This window comes from Dipodomys spectabilis, unplaced genomic scaffold, assembly GCF_019054845.1.
Source record: "Dipodomys spectabilis isolate Male_0828 unplaced genomic scaffold, ASM1905484v1 ptg000017l, whole genome shotgun sequence".
Classification (NCBI taxonomy): Eukaryota; Metazoa; Chordata; class Mammalia; order Rodentia; family Heteromyidae; genus Dipodomys; species Dipodomys spectabilis.
Genome location: NW_024870694.1, coordinates 20,101,874 through 20,128,351, shown reverse-complemented (window position 1 = coordinate 20,128,351; position 26,478 = coordinate 20,101,874). Strand labels below are relative to the sequence as shown.

At 40.6% G+C, this 26,478-nt stretch overlaps 2 protein-coding genes across 3 annotated transcripts in view; both read right to left on the bottom strand.

Moving 5' to 3' along the window:
• LOC122097848 (peroxisomal bifunctional enzyme-like) overlaps positions 1 to 873 on the bottom strand; it is a 39,193-nt gene extending 38,320 nt beyond the window's left edge. The window contains 1 exon segment of the mRNA XM_042668449.1: positions 778 to 873. Coding sequence (XP_042524383.1) covers positions 778 to 851 — 74 coding nt within the window. The 5' untranslated portion in view covers positions 852 to 873.
• Positions 874 to 5,886: 5,013 nt separating this feature from the next.
• LOC122097828 (peroxisomal bifunctional enzyme-like) overlaps positions 5,887 to 26,478 on the bottom strand; it is a 65,157-nt gene continuing 44,565 nt past the window's right edge. For both annotated transcript variants that reach the window (XM_042668423.1, XM_042668438.1), the window contains exons 3-7: positions 21,872 to 22,044; positions 17,265 to 17,376; positions 16,102 to 16,206; positions 10,692 to 11,033; positions 5,887 to 8,705 (exon numbers count right to left, since the gene is read on the bottom strand). In XM_042668423.1, the coding sequence (XP_042524357.1) occupies positions 7,444 to 8,705; positions 10,692 to 11,033; positions 16,102 to 16,206; positions 17,265 to 17,376; positions 21,872 to 22,044 (1,994 nt within the window). In that variant the 3' untranslated portion in view covers positions 5,887 to 7,443. The remainder of the gene's footprint in view (positions 8,706 to 10,691; positions 11,034 to 16,101; positions 16,207 to 17,264; positions 17,377 to 21,871; positions 22,045 to 26,478) is intronic.

Genomic DNA, 26,478 nt, shown 5'->3' with positions numbered 1-26,478 from the left:
CTCATGCCTATAACCCTGGCTACTCAGGAGGCTGAGATCTGAGAATCACAGTTCAAAGCCAGCCCAGGCAGAAAAGCCTGTGAGACTCTTATCTCCAATAAACCACCAGAAAACTGGAAGTGGTGCTATGGCTCAAGTGGTAGAGCGCTAGCCTTGAGCTGAAGAGCTGAGGGATAGAGCCCAGGCCCAGAGTTCAAGCCCCACGACCACCACTACCAACAACAAAAAAGACTAAGGATAAAATCAAGCCTGTTAATATAGTACTACAGGTCAGTTAAAATTGCCTCGTCTCCTTTCACTCTGTTACTGCTTCAACTGCATGTGTTGAAAATTATGATCAAATACCTTCCATATATTGCAGTGCTGGGGATGGACCCAGGGCCTCACTAAGTCTAGGCAAGTGCGCTACCCCCAAATATGAATTCTTTTAGTTTTGAAACCAGTTACATAGTGTAATGGCAGCCTGTATCCAGTAGGGGAATGAAGCTGGATCAAGGTCCAAACTTGGAATTAAGTCAAGACCTTTGGAATTGAAAGGTCATATAAGCAAAGGAAGATGCAAGCTAGCAAAGCGTTCAGCACCAAGTTGGCACTTGGTGAAATTAAGCCTGGCTCACCATCAGTCTGCCAGGTCTCAGACTGACAGAGATGACCCAGGCTAGTGCAAACCAGTTGCTTTATCTGTAAATGTTAATTTCAGCTTGCAGGGAAGGTGAAAGCCTCCAAAGCCAGACACAGATCAGTTGGGCCCTTTGTCCCTGCTGCAGAGCCCATTACCTGAGCGCATTAACAGGGGGATTTCGCAGGCGGATGAGCACCAGGGAGTGAGGCAGCCTCAAGTACTCAGCCATTTTCCTCTGTCACTGAAATTTTGTCCGTTGCTGTGGTTGCTGCTATCTTTTGCAATCAGGTAGTCAGTTTTCTCGGAGCCCTGGGCCAGCTCCCAAGAGGGATGATCTTGTTTGGTCAAAGAGGGCCAGGCACTGCCTCCCACCTGCTGCCCTTCCTGCCCCATTCCACGAACTACCAGGAAGCTGTACAGATCTTTGCCAGCACTCCAATGCCCTAAGGCATTGTTGGATTGCATGAATAGGGTTAGATTCATTTACATGAAGTGACCACTAAAAGACTTTGAAATACACCTACACCCTCAGCTATTTCTTGAACAATCTGAGGGCTTCCGAGAACAAGTTCTGGGTTCATTGTGAGACCAGCTGAACTCATCTCAGTATTCATCAAGATCCCAATTGTGAGAAAAGTGGGCTTCTCTGTCAAAATGGGTATAGGAATCCTTCACGACTATCCCAGAGGCAGGCAGCACAGGAGAAAGATTATAAGGTTTATTAGAGGGGCTATATCTCCCCAAGAGAGGGAGCACATGGCATCCGCCCCCATCCCAGTCTCAAGTTGGTGGTGGTGGGGGTAGTGAGGGTGGAAGTGAGATAAATGTGTGTGCAGGTGGGTCTGGGGTCTGGCCAGCTGTATGGTGGGCACTCTAGAACAGGGAGGAGCCCAGGTCTGGGTGGAGCTGAGGACCCAAGTGGGGATAATACTAACAGTGGGTTGCTTAAAAGTTCTTGCTTGGCCAGATGGCTTGGTTCTTGTTGATTATTTCTCAAGACAATGTCACCAAGTAATGGAAGGAAAAGAGGAAATGATTTGGAATAAGGAACATTTTTTTTTAATGTAAGGTTTGGTCTTGAAATACCTAGCCTAGCCCTGACCCCAGTTGTACAGCAAAGGGCCATGCAATTTCATGAGAAAGGAAAATCTGGAGTTAAGGAGTAAATACACCCCTGGAGCAAATAGTTAAACGGTGATGTCCTGTTTTACAATTTACCTAGGTCCTGAACCCCTCCCAGTCACTTTTGTTTAAGAGACAAGTACTGCCATCTCTTATGAGTCCAAGTTGTCAGTACTTAATTTCGCTGGTACTAACTAAGCATATGTCAAGTTTGCAGTTTCTGCCTTTAAAAATCCCCTCTTAACTTCCCCTGGGGCCCAAGAGATCTTTGGCAATACCATTCTCCACTGCTGGCTTCAATAATGGACCATCAAATTTCTCAGCGTGTGGCACTCTTCTGTTTCAGCTTGCTGGAGTCTAACAATCAGAACTGGTTGTTCAAGACAGAAATAGGGGCTGAGAAGTTGGCTCAGTGGAAGAGTGCCTCACATGCATGAGGCCCTGGGTTTGATTCCTCAGCACCACATAAGCAGAAATAAAGCTGGAAGTGGCGCTGTGGCTCAAGTGGTAGGGTGCTAGCCTTGAGCTGAAGAGCTGAGGGACAGCGCCTAGGCCCAGAGTTCAGCCCTGACAACTGACAAAAAAAAAAAAAAAAGAAATAGGACATACCTCTGTAGAAATACCTCAGATAGTTCAAGAAACAGCAGAGGCTGTATGTTTTGAGATCACCTGCTATTTGTTCATCTTATTTCAGTCTTTTAATGGTAACATTATGTAAATACATCTCTCTCACACTGTGCAGACTAATCAATCTGAGCAGAGGGGCAGAGCTTGCTGCGTTTGGGATAAATAGGAAGCCGTCTGCCAGCTGTGTGGTGGCTGGCAAGATTTTTGGCTGGTGACACATCCTTCTGCATAAGTAAATTTTGCCTTTTCAAGTCAAGCATTGTGACTCTGGTGGTTCTCAGACAGTACATTTATAACACCATGAACAGGGACAGTTACCTGGGGCCCTGACAACTATATGTGCCCTGAGGCCTATCTAGAACTCATGAACCACACACATCATTCATTTCACTCAAATGCTGGTACTTAGGCTATTTACAAAAGCCATCACCCAATGCTTACACAACACTACCACCTAGTGAACCCTTATTTGCCCAATCCTTTTTTTCTCCCTGCCTTTCCTAAGAAATGGGGATTACTAATACTTCATCTATTTGCCTATGAGCTAAGTAAGCATCTATTGATTATGTACTTGACCTGGCTGGAGACTAAAGACAATACCAAGCTCCTCCTCCCAAAAGTTCACTCTAAATGTTCTGGGCTTCTAATGGTCCCTACAGTTCATCCAGTGGTCAGAAGGCAATCTAGAAGACTGACAGGGTAGTACATGCTCGTAATCCCAGCACTCTGACTGAGGCAGGACCAAGAGTTCAAAGCTATCCTGGGTTATACAGGCAAAGGATAACCAGAAAGAAACAATGAGAACCAGTTTCAAAAGAAAAAAAGTAAAAAATTTCTTAACTGACGTTCATAAATTTGATCAGTCATTAAGAATTTTTATTTATGTCAGTCATGGGTCTTGAACTCTAGGCCTAGGTGCTGTCCTTCAGCTCTTCAACTCAAGGCAAACACTCTACCACTTGAGCCACAGCACCACTTCCAGTTTTCTGGTGGTTAATTGGAGATAAGAGTCTCATGGACTTTCCTGCCTGGGCTGGTTCAACTGTGATCCTCAGATCTCAGCCTCCTTGGTAGCTAGGATTACAGATGTGAGCCACCAGCACCTGGCATTAAGAAATTTGTATGCATATTTTCTTGTCTCTTGGGATTAGTTAAAAAAATAATAAATTCTCATGATAGCACTACACAGACAGAACCAATTCAAGACAGCATGGAGAAATGACTCAATGATCAAAGCCATGGTGTCAAGGTCAACCCATCAGCAATATCTCAGTACCAACAACTTACACCACCTTAAGGGATCATCAGCTACTTTCTATTTATGTCTTCTGAAAACTGCTAATCTGTGAAGTGAACCTTGACTCAAAAGTCTGCAAGATCAAGTCTGTTTTGTTTGCACAGGCTCTGCATAGCCAGTCTAGCCTCACTTCCAATAGGAAGCAGTAACTTTAACATTCTCTCTCTTCAGATAGAAGTCTGTAAGTGAAACACCTCTGACTAGCTGTCCTAGAGCTTGAACACTGCTATTATAAAGTAGGCAAGTATCAACAAACAGCTCTGAGAGTCTTACTGGAGTAGAGGGGGAGATCAGCACAGTTTTGTGTCTTCTTACTGCATTTTCTTATAGGAGTCTATTATAAGCCATTTCTTAACCTAGGTCCCTATTTTCAGTTGAACACAGAACTTTCTGCCTTCACTACCTGTGTTTAACATGGCACTTCAACAGAGCAGGGACTAAGGGCAAGCAAGTGAAACGCTTAGGGGACACCATTTAAGGGAGCATTCATTCTCAACAGTACTCAATGCTGGCCCTTTACCTTTTTTTGTCAGTTGTGTGGCTTAAACTGAGAGAGCCTGGGTGCTGTCTCTGAGCTAGTCTCTTTTTGCTTACGTGGTGCTGAGGAATTAAACCCGGGGCCTCATGCATGCAAGGCAAGCGCTCTACCATTGAGCCACCTTCCCAGCCCTCTGAGCTAGTCTCAAGGCTAGTGCTCTACCATTTTGAGCCACAGTGCCGTGTCTAGTTTTCTGATGGTTAACTGGAGATGAGTCTTATAGCCTTTCCTGCCCAGGTTAGCTTCAAATCATGATTCTCAGATCTCAGCCTCATGAGTAGCTAGGATTATACACGTGAGCCACTGGCTCACATTCTGTCATCATTATATCTCTTAGTCCCTCTGTTAACTATCATGCCATGTGACTAGTAATACAGGGAGTTGATAATATGTTTTTAAGCTGTGTAAATAATAAACTACCTACATTTGTGTGGGTTTCTTAATTGCTGAGTCTATGAAAGTATGAAAAGCTAATTTTTCAGGTGTAACCTAGCTGCTGTTTATAGACTGCTTGACCATTTAACAGTCATTAGTACAAACTGTTTCATTCATACTTTTTTTAATTTTTCTGAGTGATAGTTCTACGGCTTAAACACAGGGCCTGGGTGATGTCCCTGAGATAATTTTGTTCTAGGATAGCACTCTATCACTTAAGCCAAAGCTCTGCTTCCAGCTGTGTGTGTGGTTACAGATAAAGAGTCCCATGAATTCTCCTACCTTGGGTTGGCTTCGAATAGTGATCCTCAGATCTCAGCTTCCTGAGTAGATAGAATTAAAGGCTTGAGTCAGCAGTACCCAATGATTTTTCTTTCTTCTTTCTTTCTTTCTGTTCTTTCTTTTTTTCCTTCCTTCTTGCTTTCTTTTTTCTTTTTGTCAGCTGTGGGGCTTGAACTCAAGGCCTGGGCACTGTCTCTGAGCCTCTTACCGCTCAAGCCTCACACTCCACCACTTAAGTCACAGCACCACTTTGTTTTTTGGTTTTTGTTTTGTTTTAGACAGTCACAGGAGCTGTCCCTGAGCTCTTCAGTTCAAGGTGAGCACTCTTATCACTTGAGCCACAGCCCCACTTCTGGCTTTTTCTGTTTATGTGGTGCTGGGGAATTGAACCTAGGGCTTCATCATGCTAGGCAAGCAATCTGACAATAAGCCACATGCCAACACCACTTTCAGTTTTTGAGTGGCTAATTGCAGATAAGAGTCTCACAGGGACTTTTCTGCCTGGGCTGTCTTTGAACTGTGTTCATCAGATCTCAGCCTCCTTAGTAAATAGGATTACAGGCCTGAACCATCAGCATCTGACACCTGATGATGTTTTTAGTTTATAAAAATATTTTTTTAATCTAGTGTATATAGGTTAAAAGTTCAAATATTGAATTCCAATATATTCATGGACTTACTCTTTGGTTTTAGGTATTTCTTATGATGGAAATTTACTAAAAATTCAAGATTTCTCAATAAGTCTATTTTGGTTTGAAAGGGAGTGGGTCGTGCTCTGTTGCTGAGTTGGCTAAGAATTCCTAGAATCAGGTTAACCTGCTCTTTTATCCTCCCAAATAGCTTCAATTAAAGGCACCCCCACTATACCAGCCTCTACTAGGACTTTTGACCACTTTCTTTGGATTTATAGGTGAAAATATTATGAAAAGTTTATTTCCAAGAAAATGAAAGACAACAACAACATTAGCATCATTCATGTTTTACTAATAACTTTATTCACATATAATTCAAACACCAAATAATTCACCCCCTTAAATTATACAAAATTAAGAGTTTTATTTGTATATGCTATGTATACAATCATGACCACAACCACAGCAGAACATTTTCATAAAACCCAAAAGAAATTCTATATCCTTTAGCAGTCACTCTCAATTCAGTTTTTCCCCAAAATTCTAGTCCCAGGTAGTAACAAATCTACCTTTTGCTACTTACAAATTTATCTCCTCTGAACATTTCACATAAAGGGCTATAAGTGTATTGAGTGAATACTTTCACTTAACATGTTTTCTAGGATTACCAAATAGCGTACAGCAGTACTTCATGACTGAATAAGTTTCCACTATGTGGATATAACTCATTATTTATCAACTAATCAGTTAATACATAATTGTGATGTTTCCAATTTCAGACTACTGTAATTCTGCTATTAACATTTGGGGATGCAAGTTTTCCTATTGACCAGTCCACTAACTTTTAATCACATTGAAAAAATCCAAAAGAAACTTTTAGTAAAAGACATAAACTCTGCAGTATCTGTTTTGTAATCATCTCAGATATTTCAAGATTCAAGCACTTCCACACACCAAGTCACCAAGGCTTGTCATGACCAAGAAACAGGCACCTCTACTCCATCGCAGAATTTAGAAATCCTCAAAGACTAGACATTCTCTAAGTCCCTTTCTACACAAAGTGAATACACTTTGTATTCCTTCCCTTTGACCAGTAATAAAAAGTAATGACCAAAAAGACTAGGGCTGGTGGTGAACATTCCCTGACTGGAAACATGGAGCAAGAACTCTTACCAAGAAGCTAGCAAGCAGAAGCACAACTGGACACATATGCTTTGGCCTTAGATAGAAGATGTGTGCCACATGGGCAGACAAGCTCCTCTTGAGGTGCACTTTGGCCTGAAGTATCTGAATGCCTCACCAATTCCTCTTTCACCTTTTCAGGTTTCAACCTGTCTTTGGGCAGCCTTCCATGCCCTCAGGCAGACCCTCACTGCTGACTGCTGCTGACAGCCATCTCCACTGGACACAACACTGCTGCTTTCATGTTGGACAAATGCCTCCGTGGACTCTTGTTGTGTCAGGAGTGCTCAGAGGGTGTGTGTGAATGTGGCCCCAAAGACTTCTCTATACTGAGGATGTAGGGGTCAAAAGGATTTTATAACTTAGTCAAATTGATCATCTATTAATTGATGACTTATTTTCCCATTCACCAATGAACTTCTTCTTCAAGCTCTCTCATGAAATAATGTGCTATTGTATGCACATGAGTTTAGTCCTTAAAGTTAGCTGACATGAGCACATTAAGAGGATAGGAAGCACATTTCATAACATTGTACCCACCATAATCATCAGGAAGAAATCCAAAGGAGCTTTAACTGAATGATTATATTATTATTGCTGATTATCTTCATATTTCAGAGCATTCTTACTTTGGATCCTGAGATTTCATCTCACTGAAATTGAATTTTCTTGGAAGCCAGCATGTGAGCGCAAACCACTGGCTCAATCACAGTTTGCTGCTGGGAGGCCCTGCTAAGCTTTGCCATTCTTTCAGAGGAGGGTTTCCCTGGGCAGCCAGCTTTCTTAGGTAGTCGCTGGGCTCCAGCTGGGGAATATCAGGGTTCTGCCTGTGATACTTCTGCAACTTCTCTAGAACTGTGGGCAGTCCCACCGTGGAAGCATAGTACATGGGTCCACCCTGATGCCTTGGCCACCCATACCCATGCAAGTAGATAACATCAATGTGCTCTGGGCTGGCAGCCATGCCTTCTCCCAAGATCCGGAAGGCTTCATTGATCAGCACATACAAGCAGCGCTCAAGGATCTCATCCTGCCTAATCACACGTGGCTCAATGTGATAGGTTTGTCTGTACTGAGACAGAAACTTGGAAAGCCAGGGATCAGGTTTGCGAATCCTACCTTGTGGCTTCTCATAGAGATACCAGCCCTTGCCTGTCTTCCGGCCAAATCTTCCTGATTCACACAGCATATCAGCAATTGGGCAGTATCTTACATTGCCCCTCTTGCGGGCAGGGGTCCCTGGAGGCAATGCAGGTCCAGTGAGCCCTTGCCCTTTGCGAACTTTCCAGCCCACATCCAATCCAGCAAGGTCACCCATTTTAAAGGGCCCTATATTAAAACCAAACTCTTCTAGCACTCCGTCTATGTCCTCTGGCTTACTTCCATCTTCTAACAAGAAATATGCCTGGTCGAAAAACGGAGCCAACATTCTGTTTCCAACAAAACCATGACAGTTGCCTACAACTACCCCAATCTTCTTAATCTTTTTTGATAGATCCATAACAGTGGCAATAGTGGTAGAGGAAGAGTAGCGACTGGGAATAACCTCCAACAACCTCATAATATGAGCTGGTGTAAAGAAGTGAGTGCCAATCACCAACTGTGGACGATCTGTGGCAGAAGCAATCTCATCCACATCCAGGACTGAAGTATTGGTGCACAGAAATGCTTCTGGCTTGCACACAGCTGACAGTTCAGCAAAGACCTGCTTCTTTAGGTTCATGTCCTCAAATACTGCCTCCACGACTAAATCCACACCAGCCAGCTCCTTTATAGAGGAAGTGAAGGTGAGTTTTGGTGCTGACCAAGCTTTGCCACTCTGCTGCAATTTGGATGCTTGATTTTGTAAGATGGAAGCTATTGCCTTCTTTGCAGCTTCTAGTTGCTTTTGGTCTGATTCTACAGCAATCACAGGGATCTGGGCTATTGCAAAGCAACTGGTAATACCTCGACCCATTGTTCCCAAACCTGTGGATTAGGAATGAAGAGAATGACTCAGTGGTACTGGGAACTCAAAAATCACCACTGGATGGATGCTAACATTCATTTTAAAATGCCCGCTGAAAAGCTGAGGTATGTAATCTACTGCAACCTTATAAAGATGTTCAACTACTAAAATCAGGTCACTACGCATTCCTAAACAAGACTGACAGATGCTAATGGAGTCTTAAAGATCAAGAGATTACTGATTTACACTCAGGCTCTTTTATGAAAATGGATGTTCTGTATATATTAGAGGTTTGGCTTTATTTTAGATATAATTTTCAACTCATAAAACTGACTATCAATGCCTTAATTTTAATAATGTTACTTGAGAGAATTTCAGATATTCAGTTTTATGTTTTGGATAACATTTTAAATCACCTAGCAAATATATTGCTTCTATGCCAACTGAAACTTATTTTGGAACCCACTTTTTTTTAACATGAATAAATATAATCCTGTATTTTTAAAAATATTAAAAAATATATTTATAATAACAGAAGAAGGAACTTTTATATATTAAGAAGAGTTACTACTATTTTTTAAATTACCAAGCACTGTTCTGAGAGTTGTAAGAGGTGTTGTAATAGGTAATCCTTGCCTGCCCTAATATTTTAGTAAGAAAAGGTAATATATATTCATGTTTACTGAATAATGACCCATATTCCAACAAGGTATAATCTCTTACTCCATAAAATCTCTATGCCTTTATGCTACTGCTCTTAACTGATTCTTCTGGCTTTGTATGATTTCTAATGTTAGAGATGTCACCAGGAAAATCAGTGTAATGGATTAAATACCTCAAAGTTCAGCAAATGAAATGATGGAGATCTCCTTAATGAATATTCCTTAAAATTACTCTTCACTGATATTTTTCTGTATGTCTAAATTTTACTTTTCCTACTATATTTATTGACTTTTAGCTATATTTTCCTGGTTGGAACTTAGTATTTGCTCCTTCATATTACAAATAAAAATTGTCTCAAATAACTAAAAAAAATGCAGGGCTGAGAAGTTGGCTCAGTGGTAGAGTGCCTGCTTCACATGCATGAGGCCCTGGGTTCGATTCCTCAGTACCCATAAGCAGAAAAAAGCTGGAAGTGGAACTGTGGCTCAAGTGGTAGGGAGCTAGCCTTGAGCTGAAGAGTTGAGGGACAGCGCCCAGGCCCAGAGTTCAAGCCCCACGACTTACCAAAAAAAAAAGAGCTGGGTGCCATTGGCTCTGCCTGTAATCCTAGCTACTCAGGAGGCTGAGACCTGAAGATCTCAGTTCAAAGCTAGCCCAGGGTAAGAAAGTCCATGAGACTCTTATCTCCAATTAACCACTAGAAAACCAGAAGTGTCACTGTAGCTCAAGTGGTAGAGCGCTAGCCTTGAGAGCTCAGGGATAGCGCTCAGGCCCAGAGTTCAACAATAAAATAAAATAAAATTTAAAAAATGCTTACTGAATGTAATCAAAGAGATGTTGTAGCATTTTTAAGGGTACACAGGAGCAGCAGAAGGCTGCATCAAATAATCATTGTGGTCTTGACCTGGGTCTTGACCATGCTCCGAAGTCACCAAAAACACAGAATTCATTTCGACCTAGCTACAAGAGTGACAAGCTACATCCTGAAATGTGGTCCAGATAACAATCCCTGTTGGAAAACACTGGGGTGAGAGACTCATTCAGGGAAATGGCAGGAAAGATTGAAAACAAGTCCAGTAGGAGTCATATGCACTTAGGGACCGTCCCTCACACCACTAAAGGTTAGTTCATTGCGGAAAAGCTCAGTGTCTCTAGCCCTCCCATGTAAACCAAATATAGTTCATGGTAAGGGGTGAAAATTAAGAGAACCAAGACAGCTTATGATCAATGCACTTGGATTGGCAGATGAAAACATGGTGAACCTCACATCAGACGAGCCCAAGCAAATGGTAGCACACACATGTAAAACATGGTGAGTCCCACGAACACTCCCAGGCACTTACCAAGAACACCAGCTGAAGAGATGGGTCTCCCTGAAGCTGTTTTCCAGGATGCCCCAGAGGGACTTGATGACTTATCTACACTCCTTTCTGCAGAGAAAGCATACTGCAGGGCTCTAGCTTGCCCTGACTGAAAAAGGTACTGAAACAACTTTTCTTCCTCCTTGATGCCCACTTCATAGGGATACTTCACAGAGGCCTGCACTGCATGGACACAGGTCTCCGGAGCGAGAACACCAGGGTACTGCTTCCGCATCTTGGCAAAGGCCTCAGTGAAAATGGCGTCCATGTTGGGCAAGCTTGGAACTGTCTTGTTCAAGATTCTGCGTGGTTCCACAGGTTTATCTGGAAGGAAAAAGAAAAAGCAGAACTTTGCAAGTGGTACTTGCACTAAGGGGAATGGATTATATTACAGTAATAAGTAATAACTAGTAAGTGGTTCCAATTAAATATACCAAGATATTTAAAGTAGCAGATACTTAATAGAAAATTATTATCAACATTTTGAACATCTTTTACCTTAACCTGAACGATAGTATTAACAAATTCAAAGCAATCTAACTCTCCTAATTCAAGCATAAAATTCAAATTCTCATTTTATTACATTGCTAAGAAGGATTTCATAAACAATGAACTATTAATCCGTCAAGGAGATTAAGTAAAGCAGGTTTTTTTTGCTGTTGTTGTTTTGTTGTTCATGGGGCTTGAACTCTGGACCTGAGTACTGTCCCTCTGCAGTTGAGCTCTAGGCTAGCGCTCTACCACTTGAGCCACAGCACCACTTCTAGTTTTCTGGTGGTTTATTGGAGGTAAGAGTTTCACGGCCTTTCCTATCCAGGCTGCCTTTGAACTGTGATTCTCAGATCTCAGCCTCCTGAGTAGCTAGGATTATAGGCATGAGCCACCCAGCAAGAAAGCAGTTTTTAACTTAATATTTTAATTCAAAATAGTGTTAACTCTTTCCTAAGAGAAATAAAAACTTTTAAAATCTTAGAAAGGAATACAGTGCCATACTGACAGAAAGGTAAGCATACATCATCAGTGGAAGAAAATTTTAACAGTAAGTTTTTCCAGTACTTCCAATAATTTTTCAAATTATTTTTTCAATGGCTAACTGATCTCCAACACAGCAGGATATCATGACAATAAGAGAAAGAAGAGACTTGTGAGAAAATGGGGTCAGGCTATATTTGAACATCCACATGAAATAAATAAAGAAATACATATATAAATTATTAGATCCTGGGTTGGAGGCATGGATCATTTTGTAGAGTGCTACCCAATGAGTGGAAATATCAGATACCAAGTTCCAGTTCCAGTCTCAGACCATAAAAAAAAACAAAACTTTAGATCCTTAACTAGCTCCATATATGATAACTAATTCAAAATAGATCATAAAACAATTAAATATCTAAAACTACAAAATTTCTAGAAATAAACAGAGGACTGTATGTATAATCTTAGTTTAGGCAATATCTTCTTACATGCAATGCTATAGTTATGGTTTATTGGAGAAATAGAAAGCCAATAAACTTGGAAAGAGAAAAGTTAAAAGACTTTTGTACATCCAAGAGCACTGTTAAGAACAGAAAGGAAAAGAAGATCCACAGAGTAGGAAAAATATTTTAGTGACAGTAAGTATGTTACCCTTTAAATGTCTATTTCCTAACCATAGAACCTATGAATACATAAAACTTCTGTGACAAAGGAAATTTGTAGGTGAGTTTAAGATGAAATACTTTGACATAGGAAGATGATCCTGTATGAGCTGGGTGGCCCAATCTAATCACAAATGTGACAACAGAGATCCAACAAATAGGTCTAGAGAGGTACAACAGAAGAAGGAATCCTCCTCTGGCAACAATGTAGCTTTTAACATGGCAGATGCAATCAAGAACCAAGGTGTATAGTGACCTCTAAAGCCAGGAACCACCTTCAAATTCCACACCTCAAGAACACAGGGAAGCAGACTCCACAATGCAAGGTACTCACTTCTACTAACAACCCAAATAGGCAGAGAATAGGTTCTCCATGGAAGATTCAAGAAAGAGTCTATCAGTCAACAGAAAGGTTTTGTGTCAATGAAGGCTCTACCAAACATCTAGCGCACAACTGTAAGACTAAATTCATTTTATTGAAATGGCCTGGCATGTGGTGATCTATCAATACATTTTTCAAATGTCAAAAACATCAGCAGAGCAGTGTTCGCTGGTGGCTCATACCTACAACCCTAGCTACCTGGGAGTCTGAAAGTAAAGGGATTGTAATTTGGAGCTAGCCTATGGCTGAAAAATTTGAGAGAACCTATCTCAAAAATAACTAGCAGCCAGGTGCCGGTGGCTCACGCCTGTAATCCTACCTACTCAGGAGGCTGAGATCTGAGGATCGCAGTTCAAAGCCAGCTGAGGCAGGAAAGTCCGTGAGACTCTTTTCTCCAATAAACCACTAGAAAACTGGAAGTGGTGCTGGGCTCAAGCCGTAGGGCGCTCGCCTTGAACTGAATAGCTGAGGGACAGCACCGAGGCCCAGAGTTTAAGCCCCACAACCAACAAAAACAAACAAAAACAACAACAAAAAAAAAACCTAGCATACCAGGCACTGGTGGCTTACACATGTAATCCTAGCTACTCAGGAGGCTGAGGTCTGAGGATCATGGTTTTAAGCCAGCCCAGGCGGGAAAAATTCATGAGACTCTTAAATAAACCACTCAGAAAAACCAGAAGTGGCGCTGTGGCTCAAGTGGTAGACTGCTAGCCTTGAGCTGAAGAGCTCAAAGAAAGCACCCAGGTTCAGAGTTCAAGCCCCATGACCAACAACAACAACAACAAAAAACTAGCAAAAGTCAGGGCTAGCGGCATGGCTCAATTGGGAGAGAGCCAGCCTAGAAAGTGACAGGCCCTGAATTCAAATCAGAGGACTGTATCTGTGACCTTGGGTTAGGCAATATCTTCTTATGTACAATGCCATAGTTATGGTTCATTGGAGAAAAAGGCCAATCCATTTGGAATCAGAAAAGTTAAAAGACTTTCTGCACTTCAAGAGCACTGTTAAGGAAGGGAAAGTAATTTCCCCTGTACTAGGGGAAAAATGTAAGCCAGTATTTTATATAAATGGCTACAAAGTACATTTTAAAACCCTCAATATCACTAATGATAATGGAAAGGCAAATGAAAACCAGAATGAATGTGCCACAAGCCTCAAAATATTAAGATATAATTTCTGAGATTTGGTTATAAAAAGATTCTGGCTCCTCTTTCTCACCCTTTCTTCCATTCACAATCTGATGGGAGCCCCCTGTCAGGCTGTGAACTGCCTTGTGGTAAAGTCCAAGTGGCAAAAGACTGAAAGAGAATCTTTAGACAGCCATCAAAGAACCGAGACCCTTGGTCCTCCAGCACCTAAAGAACTGAATCCTTCTCCAATCCCTTGAAGCTCAGGAGCAGATCCTCCCCCAGGCAGCTTTAGGATCCCACTTGCAGTCAATGGCTACAAGTCTCAATTGAAGCTTTGTGGGAAAACCTAAAACCAGAGGACTGGCTAACCGTGCCTGCACTCCTTACCTGCAGAAATTGACAAATGCTTGGTTTTTAAACCTAAATGTTGGAAATAATCATTATGCCACTGTAGCTAATAAACACAGCCCCACTCAAAAGCTATAATGAAGACAGAAATACCACGCACTAGAGAAACTAGAAACCTCCTATATTACTTCTGAGAATGGAAAACAGTACTTCACTTTGGGAAACTGTAGTTTCTTAAATAAACATGAACTTATTGTTAGAACCACTTCTAGAAATCTATCCAAAAGAAATAAAATATCTGTACAACAGATTATACAGATATTCAGAACAACATTATTCATGATAACAAAACATGAAAAGAATGCAGATGTCTACTACCTGCTGAATGGATAAAGAAAACATGGGAAAACCATAGCATAGAATACTACTTATTCATACAAAGTAGCAAACTATTGATACATGTGGCAATATACAGGAGCTCAAAGCATGTAGTCTAAAAGAAGCCAAATGCAAAAGATTGCATGTAATACCTGACATTTACATATCAAATGCCCAGAAAAGGCAAATGAATAGAGACAGAAAGAAAACCATTGTTCTTCCCAGGTCTGGGGTGGGAATTAGCTGTAGTTGGTATGAAGAAACTATTTGTGAGAGTCAGCAAGTTTCAAGACTGATTTATTGGACATAGGTGTGCTGGCTCCTGTCTATACTCCTAGCTACTCAGGAGGCTGAGGTCAAGGGGATCACAGTTCAAGGTCAGCCTGGTCACAGGGTTCACAAGACCTGTTCTCAACCAACAGATGAGCATGCTTGTCACCTCAGCTACTAAGGTGACACATACTGGGAGGCTGAGATCAGGAGGATTATGGCCACAGGCCAGTCTAACAAAAACTTTTACAAACTCCATCTTTTGTGTTTTACCAAGCCATCAAATAAAGTTAAACAGAGTAGAACATTTTTTTCATATATATAAAAAAAAGACTCAGCAGTACCTATATAGTAAAAGGCAAGGGTGGGTAGGTTGGTATTCGCTCTCCAGAAAAACAGGAAGGACTGAGACTAAGCAACGATTAAACAAACTTTTAAATAAATGACTTAATTCCTTGGCCCTCTCACATTAGTCGTGTCTTAAGTCTGGAAGGTATTTTAAGGCAGAAGTTCATTCAAGTTTTGATAAGACAAGCGAAATACACTTCTAAAGGCAAAAGATGATTCTTACTGTAAAGAATGGGATCACTCCTCTATTTCAACCCTACTTCTTTTTTTCTTTTTCTCTTCTAGTCCTGGGACTTGAACTCAGGTCTTGGGCCCTATCCTTGTGCTTCTTTTTGCTCAAAGCGAGCGCCACAGCGCCACTTCCAGCTTTTCTGTTTATGTGGTACTAAGGAATCAAATCCAGAGTTTCATGCATGCAAGGCAAGCACTCTACCACTAAGCCACATTCCCAGCCCTCAACTCTATTTCCTAACTTGAAAAATACATATAGGGTAAAAATTCCAAAGCATGGAATGACAAGCTATAAAACCCCTCCTTTCAAATGCTTCAGCTAGGTGATCAGCACCATACCCTGAGAGCCATTTCATTTTCTATGAATCCTTTATAGAAACATTTTAAGCAAAGACTAACATACACAGTCATGCAATCTCTACATTTATAAAAGTTGATTGCATTGACACTTGTTATACCATTGGCAACCCCAAGATATGCAGTGATGCTTTCTTCACTAAATTATACAATATATAATAGAGTTCATATCATGACAGTACATTCCTCTTTACCATCCGTCACGTTCTATCACGTGGACAATGCAGAAGATACTTAAGGAGCACCACATTCAAATGCAACCTGAGCTTGTTTCCAATGCTATGATCCATCTATTATTGGCTTCTTACCAACAATTTGCTGGGCAAATTGGATTGCTTCTTCAAGCACATCTGAGTTCACCACTTTATCCACAATGCCCATCTTGAGTGCTTCACCTGCCAAAATACGCCTTCCTAAAACAAAAGCAAAGAACACAAAGAACAATGTGAGATGGAAGCAGAGCACTGCTTTCTCTTGGACACTGGAAGGCTATCTCTAAGTACTAACATGAAGAAGACCACTCACACTACTGCAGGAGAAAGGTCACTGCAGACATGGGCAGAAAACTTGGATTCCAGTGGCAGTTCAATTTCATGGTCACAGTGACTGTGGGGCCTGGCGCCAGAACCACAATTTCCTCACTGATAAATGGGAGGAATTGTGCCTGCCTCTGTAATTCTGAGCATGAGGTGAAAGTAATAAATTCTCCTTCTAGTCTGTAAATCTCTAAAGAAGCACTTTATATAGAACGAATCTCTTCAAGAATCAGATAATAAAAGTAGTACTAATACTGTACACCACAGACTGCAGCTGATTTTAAAGAGTCCCCACACTAAAATAGTTGGCAAAGTATCAATTAAGGTGACATTATATAAAATACAATCAAAATTATGTAGTATAAATGGGGGAGACCAGCAAAAATAAAAGAAAGATGTGTGTATGTAGCTAATAACCATTTTTTAATTGCCTGTTCTAGGGCTCAAACTCAGGACCTGGAAACTTACCCTAAGCTTTTTGTTCAAGGCTCACATTCTACCACTTGAGTCATAACTCCACTTCAAGTTTTATTGGGAAATTGGAAATAAGAGTCTTAAGGACTTTCCTTTCAGGCATGGCTTTGAACCTAGATCCTCAGATCTCAGCCTTCTGAACAGTTAGGATTACAGGCATGAGCCACCCTCGCCTGACTATAGCTCCTATCTTAATACTTGGGAAGTGAGTATTTTAGTAAGTTTTGATTGATTTTTACTTGTGTTAAAAAAGGCTTGCATATGGGATCTTGAAACTAAAATCTGGTAAGTGCTCAGGGAAGGTACTGTTTCTATTTTATGGGCAAGAAAATAAAATAAAAAAGAAAGAAGTTAAAGCACCCCTATTGTTATGTGAGTAGGAAGGGGCCAACCCAGGGTGCTTCTAGGTGCTGGGACCTTCCTCACATTGATCTAGACAGGTGCCCAAAGTGTATACTGACCTGAGGTTATCAAGTCAAGTGCAGTAGGAAGTCCAATAAGTCTGGGGAGAAGCTGAGTTCCTCTTGCAGCAGGAAGGACTCCCAGAGTGACTTCTGGGAAACCAATCTCAGTCTATCAGACATTGAAGTAGAAAGCCCATTACAATGAGATCACATGTTCAGAGTGAAGACAAGCATCTCCCAGGATCTCCTATACCTCAGAACATGTTTCATTGAACTCAGCCTGACTTCCCACAGGGCACATCAGTGTATGCCCTATTCTTTGATGAACATAATAATCAAGGCTTTGCTCAGTGTTCACGCTCAAACACATCCCCAGCTTCTGGCAACTTGATTCTCTTTAGTCTAACATGACTGTGTCAGACAACAAAATTAGAACTTACAAACAACGTACTCAAGTCACTGCAGAAGCCAGAAAGCACAAGAAAGTGAAGAAGAAACCCAGAGAATGGGGCAGAATATTGACAGATTATCAGCTTTATATAGGACTTGTACCAGGTGTACATAAAGAACTTTTACAACTCAACAATGAAATGTTAATCATTAAAAATGGGCAAAGGATCTGAATAGACAAGTCTATAAAAATGGGGTATGAATCACCAATGAGCACATGAAATATCATTAGATAAAAGAAGAATGCATGGAGCCGGGCGCTGGTGGCTCACGCCTGTAATCCTAGCTACTCAGGAGGCTGAGATCTGAGGATCATGGTTCAAAGCCAGCCCGGGCAGGAAAGACCGTGAGACTCCTATCTCCAATAAACCACCAGAAAACTGGAAGTGGTGCTATGGCTCAAGCAGCACAGTGCTCGCCTTGAGATGAAGAGCTGAGGGACAGCACCCAAGCCCAGAGTTCAAGCCCCATGACCGACAAAAAAAAAAAAAAGAAAAAAGGAGAATGCAAATTTAAACTACCTGTGATACAATTTCAAATGCACTGTAATAAATATGTATTTTAAAGAGACAATCACAGGTGTTTGAGAGGATATGAAGACAAAATCCTTACACATTGCATTCCCACATTCCCACATTGCTGGTGGGAATGCTTAATAAATGCAAACAGTTTGGAAAATGATTTGGCAGTCCTTCAAAGGGCACACACAGAAGGGGTTACTCTACCATCCACCAAAGCCATGTTCAAGTATAAACTGAGAACAAGGAAAATATATACCCAGCAAAACCACATGTGCAGCAACAGCACAAAATAGTAGGAAGAATCTCAATGACCATCAACTGACGGTATATCCTTAGAATGAAATACACAGCCATAGACTGGAACAATGAACTGAATAGTGATTCATTATGGATGAACCTAGAAAACATGCTAAGTGAAAGCAGGCAGTCCCAGACGACCCCATATGATATGGTCCATTTAAATAAATTACTGGGAACAGGCCAATCGGGTGATAGGGAAAAGGTCTCCTGGTAGTCTAGGACTGGAGGAGAAGAGGTTGGAAGGTTCCCATTGAAGGAGTTGACATTCTTCTGGAACGATCAGCTGTTTAAAATTGACTATGGGCATGCATTTCAGTGAATAGAACTGCATGCCACAGAATGAGGCATGTTACATAGGTATATTTTGTCACAATAAAGATGCAAGTGTACATGAAAAGCTAGGCAGCAACCTTAGTCCAGATAGGAGCGTGACCTTGAGGCCTTACCACACTGCCTTCTCTGCCCAGTGAAAAGTGGATGAGGCTCTGCCCATCATTTACAGTTCCAAAAGGAGGAAGAGGATGAGGGGGAAAAAGGAGGAGGAATAGCAGCAGTAGCCGTTAGGTACCCTGACTGTTATACAAATAGTTCGCACATTCTTTGGGTATTTGAGGCTTATTTTACAAAAGTTTTCCTAACAATCAATCACCCCTGTTCCCATTGTTTTTCCTCCAAAGGCACACATATGCTGCTAGTTGTGCACATCTCCACTCACTCTGTAGAAGGTCATAAAGAAAGGGACACAGGAAAGGTGACCTTAGGATATATATGTGTTGTTATGAGCTTTTACAAAAAATTTAAATGAGAGAAGCAAATGATTAAATTATGGGATAGATGAAGCATTAATATGAAATGCTTGAGCTCAGAAATGATTCTAATTTTAGAGTTTTGGTTTTTATTTAATGTTTACACCCTCAATGAAATTATACTGGGAAAGGATGCAAGCCTAAAGACAATTCATTTATGCTCCATATCAGCTTTATACCCATAGCCTAGAGGTAATTTCATGTAAGAGTTTGAGTCAGCCTGCTTTTTAACTGTGACCCATCACAGAAGTCAGGTGTGCTTCACCACTCGTGCTGTCCTTCAGAAGGTTTGGATTTTGGAGCATTTAGGATTTTGGGTGTTCGGATTAGGGAGGCACAGCCTGCCTAATCTGTATGATGGAAAATAATATAACTCATTAACATGGCTATGGTGGCTCACATTTTTATGAGGAGTATAAATAGGATGGTGATTCAGGCCTCTTGGGCATAAATATAAGATCACATTCTTAAAAAATAACAAAAGCAAAAAAGAGCTGGGTATATGGTTTAAGTGGTAACCCCCCCTCCCTAGTATGTCCTAGGCACTAAGTTCTAACCCAGAAACTCATGATTGTCATCTCAACTTGGAAGGTAGAGACTGAGAGACTGCAGTTCAAAGGCAGCCAAGGCAAAAAATTAGAAGGAGAGATTAGGAATGTGGCTTAGTGGTAGAATGCTTGTTTAACATGCATGAAGCCCTGGTTTCAATTCCTTAGTCCCACATACACAGAAAAAGCAGAAAATGGCACCGTGGTTCAAGTGGTAGAGTGCTAGCTGTGAACAAAAGAGGCTCAGGGACAGTGCCCTGGTCCTGAATTCAAGCTCCAGGACTGGCAAAAAAAAACACTTTTGCAGGGACTAACTCATCTCAAACAAATAAGCTGTGTGTGGTGGTGTACTCCTGTAATACAAGGGCAATGGGGCCTAAATATGAGCCACTATCTGAAAAAATAACTAAAGACTTAAAAAAACTTATTAAACAAGAATTCTGTATTTGATAAATGTTTCCTTAAAGGGGCAGAAAACAGAAATATAAAGGACTAGTTTTTATATACTATTGAAATTAACTTGTATTCACCAGAGCCATATTCTTATAAATTAAGACATAGGTCACAATTACCAAGACCATGACCTCTAAGCAAATATGTGTGTGTGTGTGTGTGTGTGTGTGTGTGTGTGTAACATATATGTATATATTAAAAGACTACAAGAGGATTAGTGGGTCCACTAGAATATGTATCTCCTTAAGACAAATGAAAGTAGTAATGGAGTACCTGAGGAAGAAGATACGCAACACAGAAAACAAACAGCAAGAGGGCAGAACTCAGTTTTTCTATCTCTGTAAATATACCAAATACACATGAATGCTAAACTGTCAAATTAAAAGGCAGAGGTAGGCCTGGCCCTAATGGTTCATACCTATAATCCTAGCCACTCAGTATGCTGAGATCTGTGAATTGAGCCCAACCAGGAAAGTCCTTAAGACACTTATCTCTAACAACTAAACAGTCAGAAATAGAGGTATGGCTCAAGCAGAAGAGTACTAGCTTTAAACAAAAAAGGTCAGGAACAGCACCTAGGTCCTAAGTGCAAGCACTAATACTAGCACCTACGTTCCAATTCACACATGCTCATTGGTATACACCATGCACACACACACACACACACACACACACACAAAAGAAATTGGCAGAAAAAGAATCACATAGCACTATAAACTAAATATAATAAAATCTCAAATATTGTTTAAAAAAAAACAATGTCAAAATAAAATGGAAAGATGTTGTCTAAGAAGACCAGAAGAAAATAGTGGCTCATGGAGCTGGGAAGGTGGCTCAGTGGTAGAGCGCTTGCCTTGCATGCCTGAGGCCCTGGGTTCGATTCCTCAGCACCACATAAGCAAAAAGAAAAAAGCTGGAAGTGGTGCTGTGGCTCAAGTGGTAGAGTGCTAGCCTTGAGCTGAAGAGCTGAGGGACAGTGCCCAGGCCCAGAGTTCTGGCCCCATGACTGGACCCAAAAAAAAAGAAAAAGAAAGAAAGAAAGAAAATAGTGGCTCATGAAGAAATCCCAGATCCGTGCGGGGGGGGGGGGGGGGGGGGGGGGGCGGAGGGGAGAATGCATTCATTCCTGTAATATAAGTGTTATCATGTAAGTGCCCTCAAAGCACTTAGTACATGCCAGGACAAACACACATGCTTCTTGCTGGCTGCTCACAGCTGGTCTGCTTATATTAATAGTTTTGTGTGGCCCATGAATAGTATTAGAAATATCCAAGTGACACATGACATAAAAGTGATTCCCCAGCTGAGAGAAAGAGAGAGAAAGAGAAACAGTGTTGGAGAGGGGAGAGGAGAGAGGTAGAGAGAGAGACAGATACAGAGACAGAGCTCAGAGCAGTCTTCTTACCAACCTCTACATCTGAACAAGCTCTGCCCTATTACATCACAGCCTAGCACCAGTGCTGGACATATCTGAGACTTGTTAGCCAGCAAACTACCACTAAAACTATCACCTCTGATTGATCTTTATGACCATACTTCTCTAAGAAAAATCCCCAAACCAACCCTACATGCACCTCAGTGGTTACCTCTGTATGTGCAACCCTATAGTGACAGCCCAAGGCCAGCTCCAGTCCCCCTCCTAAAGCCACGCCTTCAATAGCTGCCACCACAGGCTTCTTATTTCTCTGTAGTTCATCTACTACACTTCCCAATCCGATGCCAGAGTAGCCAGGAATGCTGAAGTTATGAATATCAGCCCCTGAAGAACACAAACACAAAAGGAGAGTTTTCTAGTTTGAACTCTATTCACAGTAAGAGAACTGATCACATTTTTCTTTTTCTTTAAAGATTTCTTATGATCAGATTTTAGTTTACAAGAGGGGCTTACTGTAGCATTTCCATATACACACAATGTACCCCCATAAAACTGATCTCTTCCATCAGTCTTCATTACCTCCAACCTCCCCCTGGTTTCTTTGTTGTTTTCATAAATGGAAATAAAGTACTTCAGCCATATTCATCTTCATTCACTCTCTCCATTTGTCCTTCCTACCTCTGTCAATTCCCCACCCCACCCCAGCCTGTTTTACTGATCAGACCCCTTGACCCTAGGAGACACTTCCATCCGTAGATGTAGACATGCCCTGGGAAATGTAGGATTAAATATAAGAATACTCTTCAAATTTTACCATGAATCCTACAGCCTTCTTTTTTTCTTTTCTTTTTTTGTTGGTTGTGGGGCTTGAACTCTGGGCCTGGGTGCTGTCCCTCAGCTCTTCAGCTCAAGGTTAGCAGTCTAATCCTACAGCCTTCTTTTTTTCTTTCCTTTTCTTTTTCTTTTTTTGTTGGTTGTGGGGCTTGAACTCTGGGCCTGGGTGCTGTCCCTCAGCTCTTCAGCTCAAGGTTAGCAGTCTACCACTTGAGCCACACTTCCAGCTCTTTCTGTTTATGTGGAGCTGAGGAATCGAACCCAGGGCCTCATGCATGTGAGGCAAGCACTATATTACTGAGCTACCTTCCCAGCTCTCCTATAGCCATCTAAGATCTGTGGATTTTTTTTTTTTTTTTGGTCAGTCATGGGGCTTGAACTCAGGGCCTGGACGCTGTCCCTCAGCTCTTCAGCTCAAGGCTAGCCCTCTACCATTTGAGCCACATCACCACTTCAGGCTTCTTCTGCTTATGTGGTGCTGAGGAATCGAACCCAGGACTTCATGCTTGTAAGGCAAGCACTCTACCACTGAACTACTTTCCCAGCCCCATAAGATCTGTGAATTCTTAGGATAAAGAACAACTCTAATAGTAAGGAATTTAAAAGTCTAGGAAAGAAGAATAGGGTTCTCTGATTAAGATCATCATTCTGAGATCGAGTCACTGTTTTGATGACTTTATCATCCCAATTCACATCAATTTCACTATGTAGCTTTCTTAAGAGCATAAGTAATTACAATATAAAACTACAAGGTAAAATGTATACGTAGTTATGAGTGATATGTTATATAACCAGCCAAGATTGATTGTAGATCTTTTATGAGTAATTAACAAAATTTCTTACAAAAATAAGACAGGCAGCTGTGTGCCTGTAATCCTAGCTACTCACAAGGCTGAGATCTGAGGATCATGGTGTGAAGCCAGTCTAGGTAGCAAAATCCATGAGACTCTTATCTCTAACTAAAGACCAAAAAGCTAAAAGTGGACCTATGGCTTAAATGGTAGAGCACTAGCATTGAGCACAAAAGCTCAGGGACATCATCCAGTTCATGCATTCAACCTTTAGGATCCCAGACCCCTCCACAAAGATATATAAATAAATAAATAAACAAACAGGCAGTATGGAAAAATTCAAAACATACATAATATCATAATATGACAATCACTTTAGTATCGATATCACAGAGATAGTACCTGAAGATTTGGATGAATTCTTTTTTGTATTTATATACATATATTTAGTTTTTGGTTTTGAATTAGTTATTGAATCATTTTGCTTCAATACAGATATTAAATGACTGACGTGAGAACAAAATAAAAGTTTACTTTATATTTAAACCTTGAGAAGATAATGAAAAATTTCATATTTTCCTGTTTTCATATGACCTTTATATAGGGATCATTTCCCTGGAACAAATAAACATTCCTATTTAGTTCCTGGAATTTGAACTCAGGACCTCAAGCTTGCTTGGCTGGCATTCTAATGCCTTTAGCCCAGCTTTTTGCTCCTTATTTTAAAGATGGAGTCCTGTCTGCCTCAACTACCTTTAAATTATGACCCTCCTGATCTAAAGTTCCTTGATTAGCTATAATTGCAGGTGTGAGCCACCAGTACCCAGCTCATTATATATTCTTTAATAACAGTAAGCTTTGTACAAGTTTAAAAATTAAGTATTTTATATTTGGCTTATTTATCTACATTCCTTTTTCTTTTTACTACATGTTCCTATCTAGCATCAATCTGAGATGATCTTAAAAAAAAATCTCACTAATCTATATATTTAAGTCTGTAGCCCAGGACTCGTTTTCTGTTGTTTTACTTTTTTTTTCTTCTAAGAAAATAAAATCAGCTCCAGTTGGATCCTTAGGCCTATTGTTCCAGAAGTTTTAGAATAAAATGGTTTTTCATGACTAACAGTAATGAACATTTATTGAGTAAGTACAACAGGCACTGGAGTTCCATATATTTTGTCATTTAATTTCCATAAAACTATGTTAACGGCTTTAAGATGTTAACTAATTCATTAAGACATATGATTAATAATTCACAGAATAAGTGTTTCAATCAGCCAGTTTGACTACAAAACCTGTTTTTTTCTTTTTCTTACATTCATTCCCTTTTCCCTTTCTCTTTCCCTTTTCATTCTCCCTTCCCTTTCTTTCTTCCCTTCCCCTTTTCTTTCTTTTTTGAGATAAGGCCTTGCTATGTGGAAGGCTATTATCAAACCCACAATCCTTTCCTCAGTATCTTAAGTGCTGAGAATATAGGCCTGTGCAACCATGTATGGCCCTCATACAAAGCCTAATACTGTACTTACCACATATAATGAAGATTATTATCCCCAATTGTCAGAAACTAAGGTACAAATAAGAATACAGTGATTTCAATTTTTCTATTGTTTGTGTTTTTGAAACAGAGTCTCTCTCACTATATAGCCTAGGCTGGCTTTGGAGCTCTAGCTCCTGCCCATCCTGAGTAATGAAATCACTCCTAGTGTGACTTCAAGTGTAATGATTTCAGGATACAGAAATTCCATTATTTTTGAATGTGGATTTCACATCAGCCCAAAATACTAGACTCTTAATTCTAACAAATTTCTGATAGATTAATTTTCTTTTTCTACAAACAAGACATCATGTGAAGAAGGATGTTTTATCTTCCTTTTCAATCTTCAGACCTTTAACTTACTTTAACTTCCCTTTCTAACTTACTAGACAAGGTAGGGCCTCAAATCCAATGTGAAATAGAAATCTGGTGATTGTAATCAGTCTTCTCATCTTCTTTTCTCTTAAGGAATGCTTTCAATTTAATACTTCTTTCAAGTATGTTTTTTGAAAAAAAAAAATAGATATGGTTAGTCTAACCACAACATTCAGTCCTGTATCTGTTAACTAATCAATTATATTTTAAAGTCATGTCAAATGCTGTGAAATGTATTTTCCTGAATCTATTGAAATAACCATGAAAATGCTGTTTAATCTCAATAGGATGAGACACACACAGGTGGCTGAGATCTGAGGATCACAGTTCAAAGGGAGCCTAGTTAGGAAAGTCCATGAGATTCTTATCTCCAGTTAACCACCAGAAAATCAGAAGTATCACTATAGCCCAAAGCGGTAGAGTGCTAGCCTTGAGTAAAAGAGCTCAGAGACAGTGCCCAGGTCCTGAGTTTAAGCCCCACAACTGCCTCCTCATCACCACCAAAAAAAAAAAAAGAGGTCATATTGGAAAGGAGGTGGGTCTATGTAGCATCAGGAAATTTAGATGAAGCCATAGGGAAAAGGCCATGTGAAGACAGAAGCAGAGACTGAAGTCAGGTACTGACAGGCCACAGATTGCAATCACCCCAAGAAGAGGGAAAGAATTCTTCCAAATGCCTTGGGGAAGAGTGGAATACAAACTTCTGCCTCCAGAACTACAAAACAATAGATTTCTGCCATATGAAAACACTCAATTTGTGGAAATTTCACATAGAAATTTAATATAGAAAGGGTCTGTTGCCACGCCTACTCCAGTGGAGTCTGCTTAGCATGGGAAACCAGCTTTCAGACCTGAGAATGAGGCTTCAAAGAGACCTATCTCTGAGTATTGGGACTTCACCGAAGTCTACCTCGGAGAATAGGGCTTCAAAGAGGCCTACTCCTGGAAAGGCTGGCAAACCCCTGGGAAAGATGTGTTTCTGCTTTTCTTTTCTCCACTGTATAAGAGTGCCTATTAATCTTTTACTGTTTCTGCTGCTCATTGTACTTACTCATGCTCAACATTCCTTTATTTAAAGCTCTTTCTTAAGAGTGTTGACGACTCCAATATCTGATGAGTGTCTTAAAAATATGACTAACTCACCAGAGTTAAGTGCTACCCTGAAACCCCTCTTATGGAGGCTAGTAGACAAGTCATAAGTAAATACAAAACTATTGGGGGTTTCACGATGTCACTTTAGTAGAAGGAATTGTTTGTAAGAGATTTACAAGAAGCTGTAGGCTC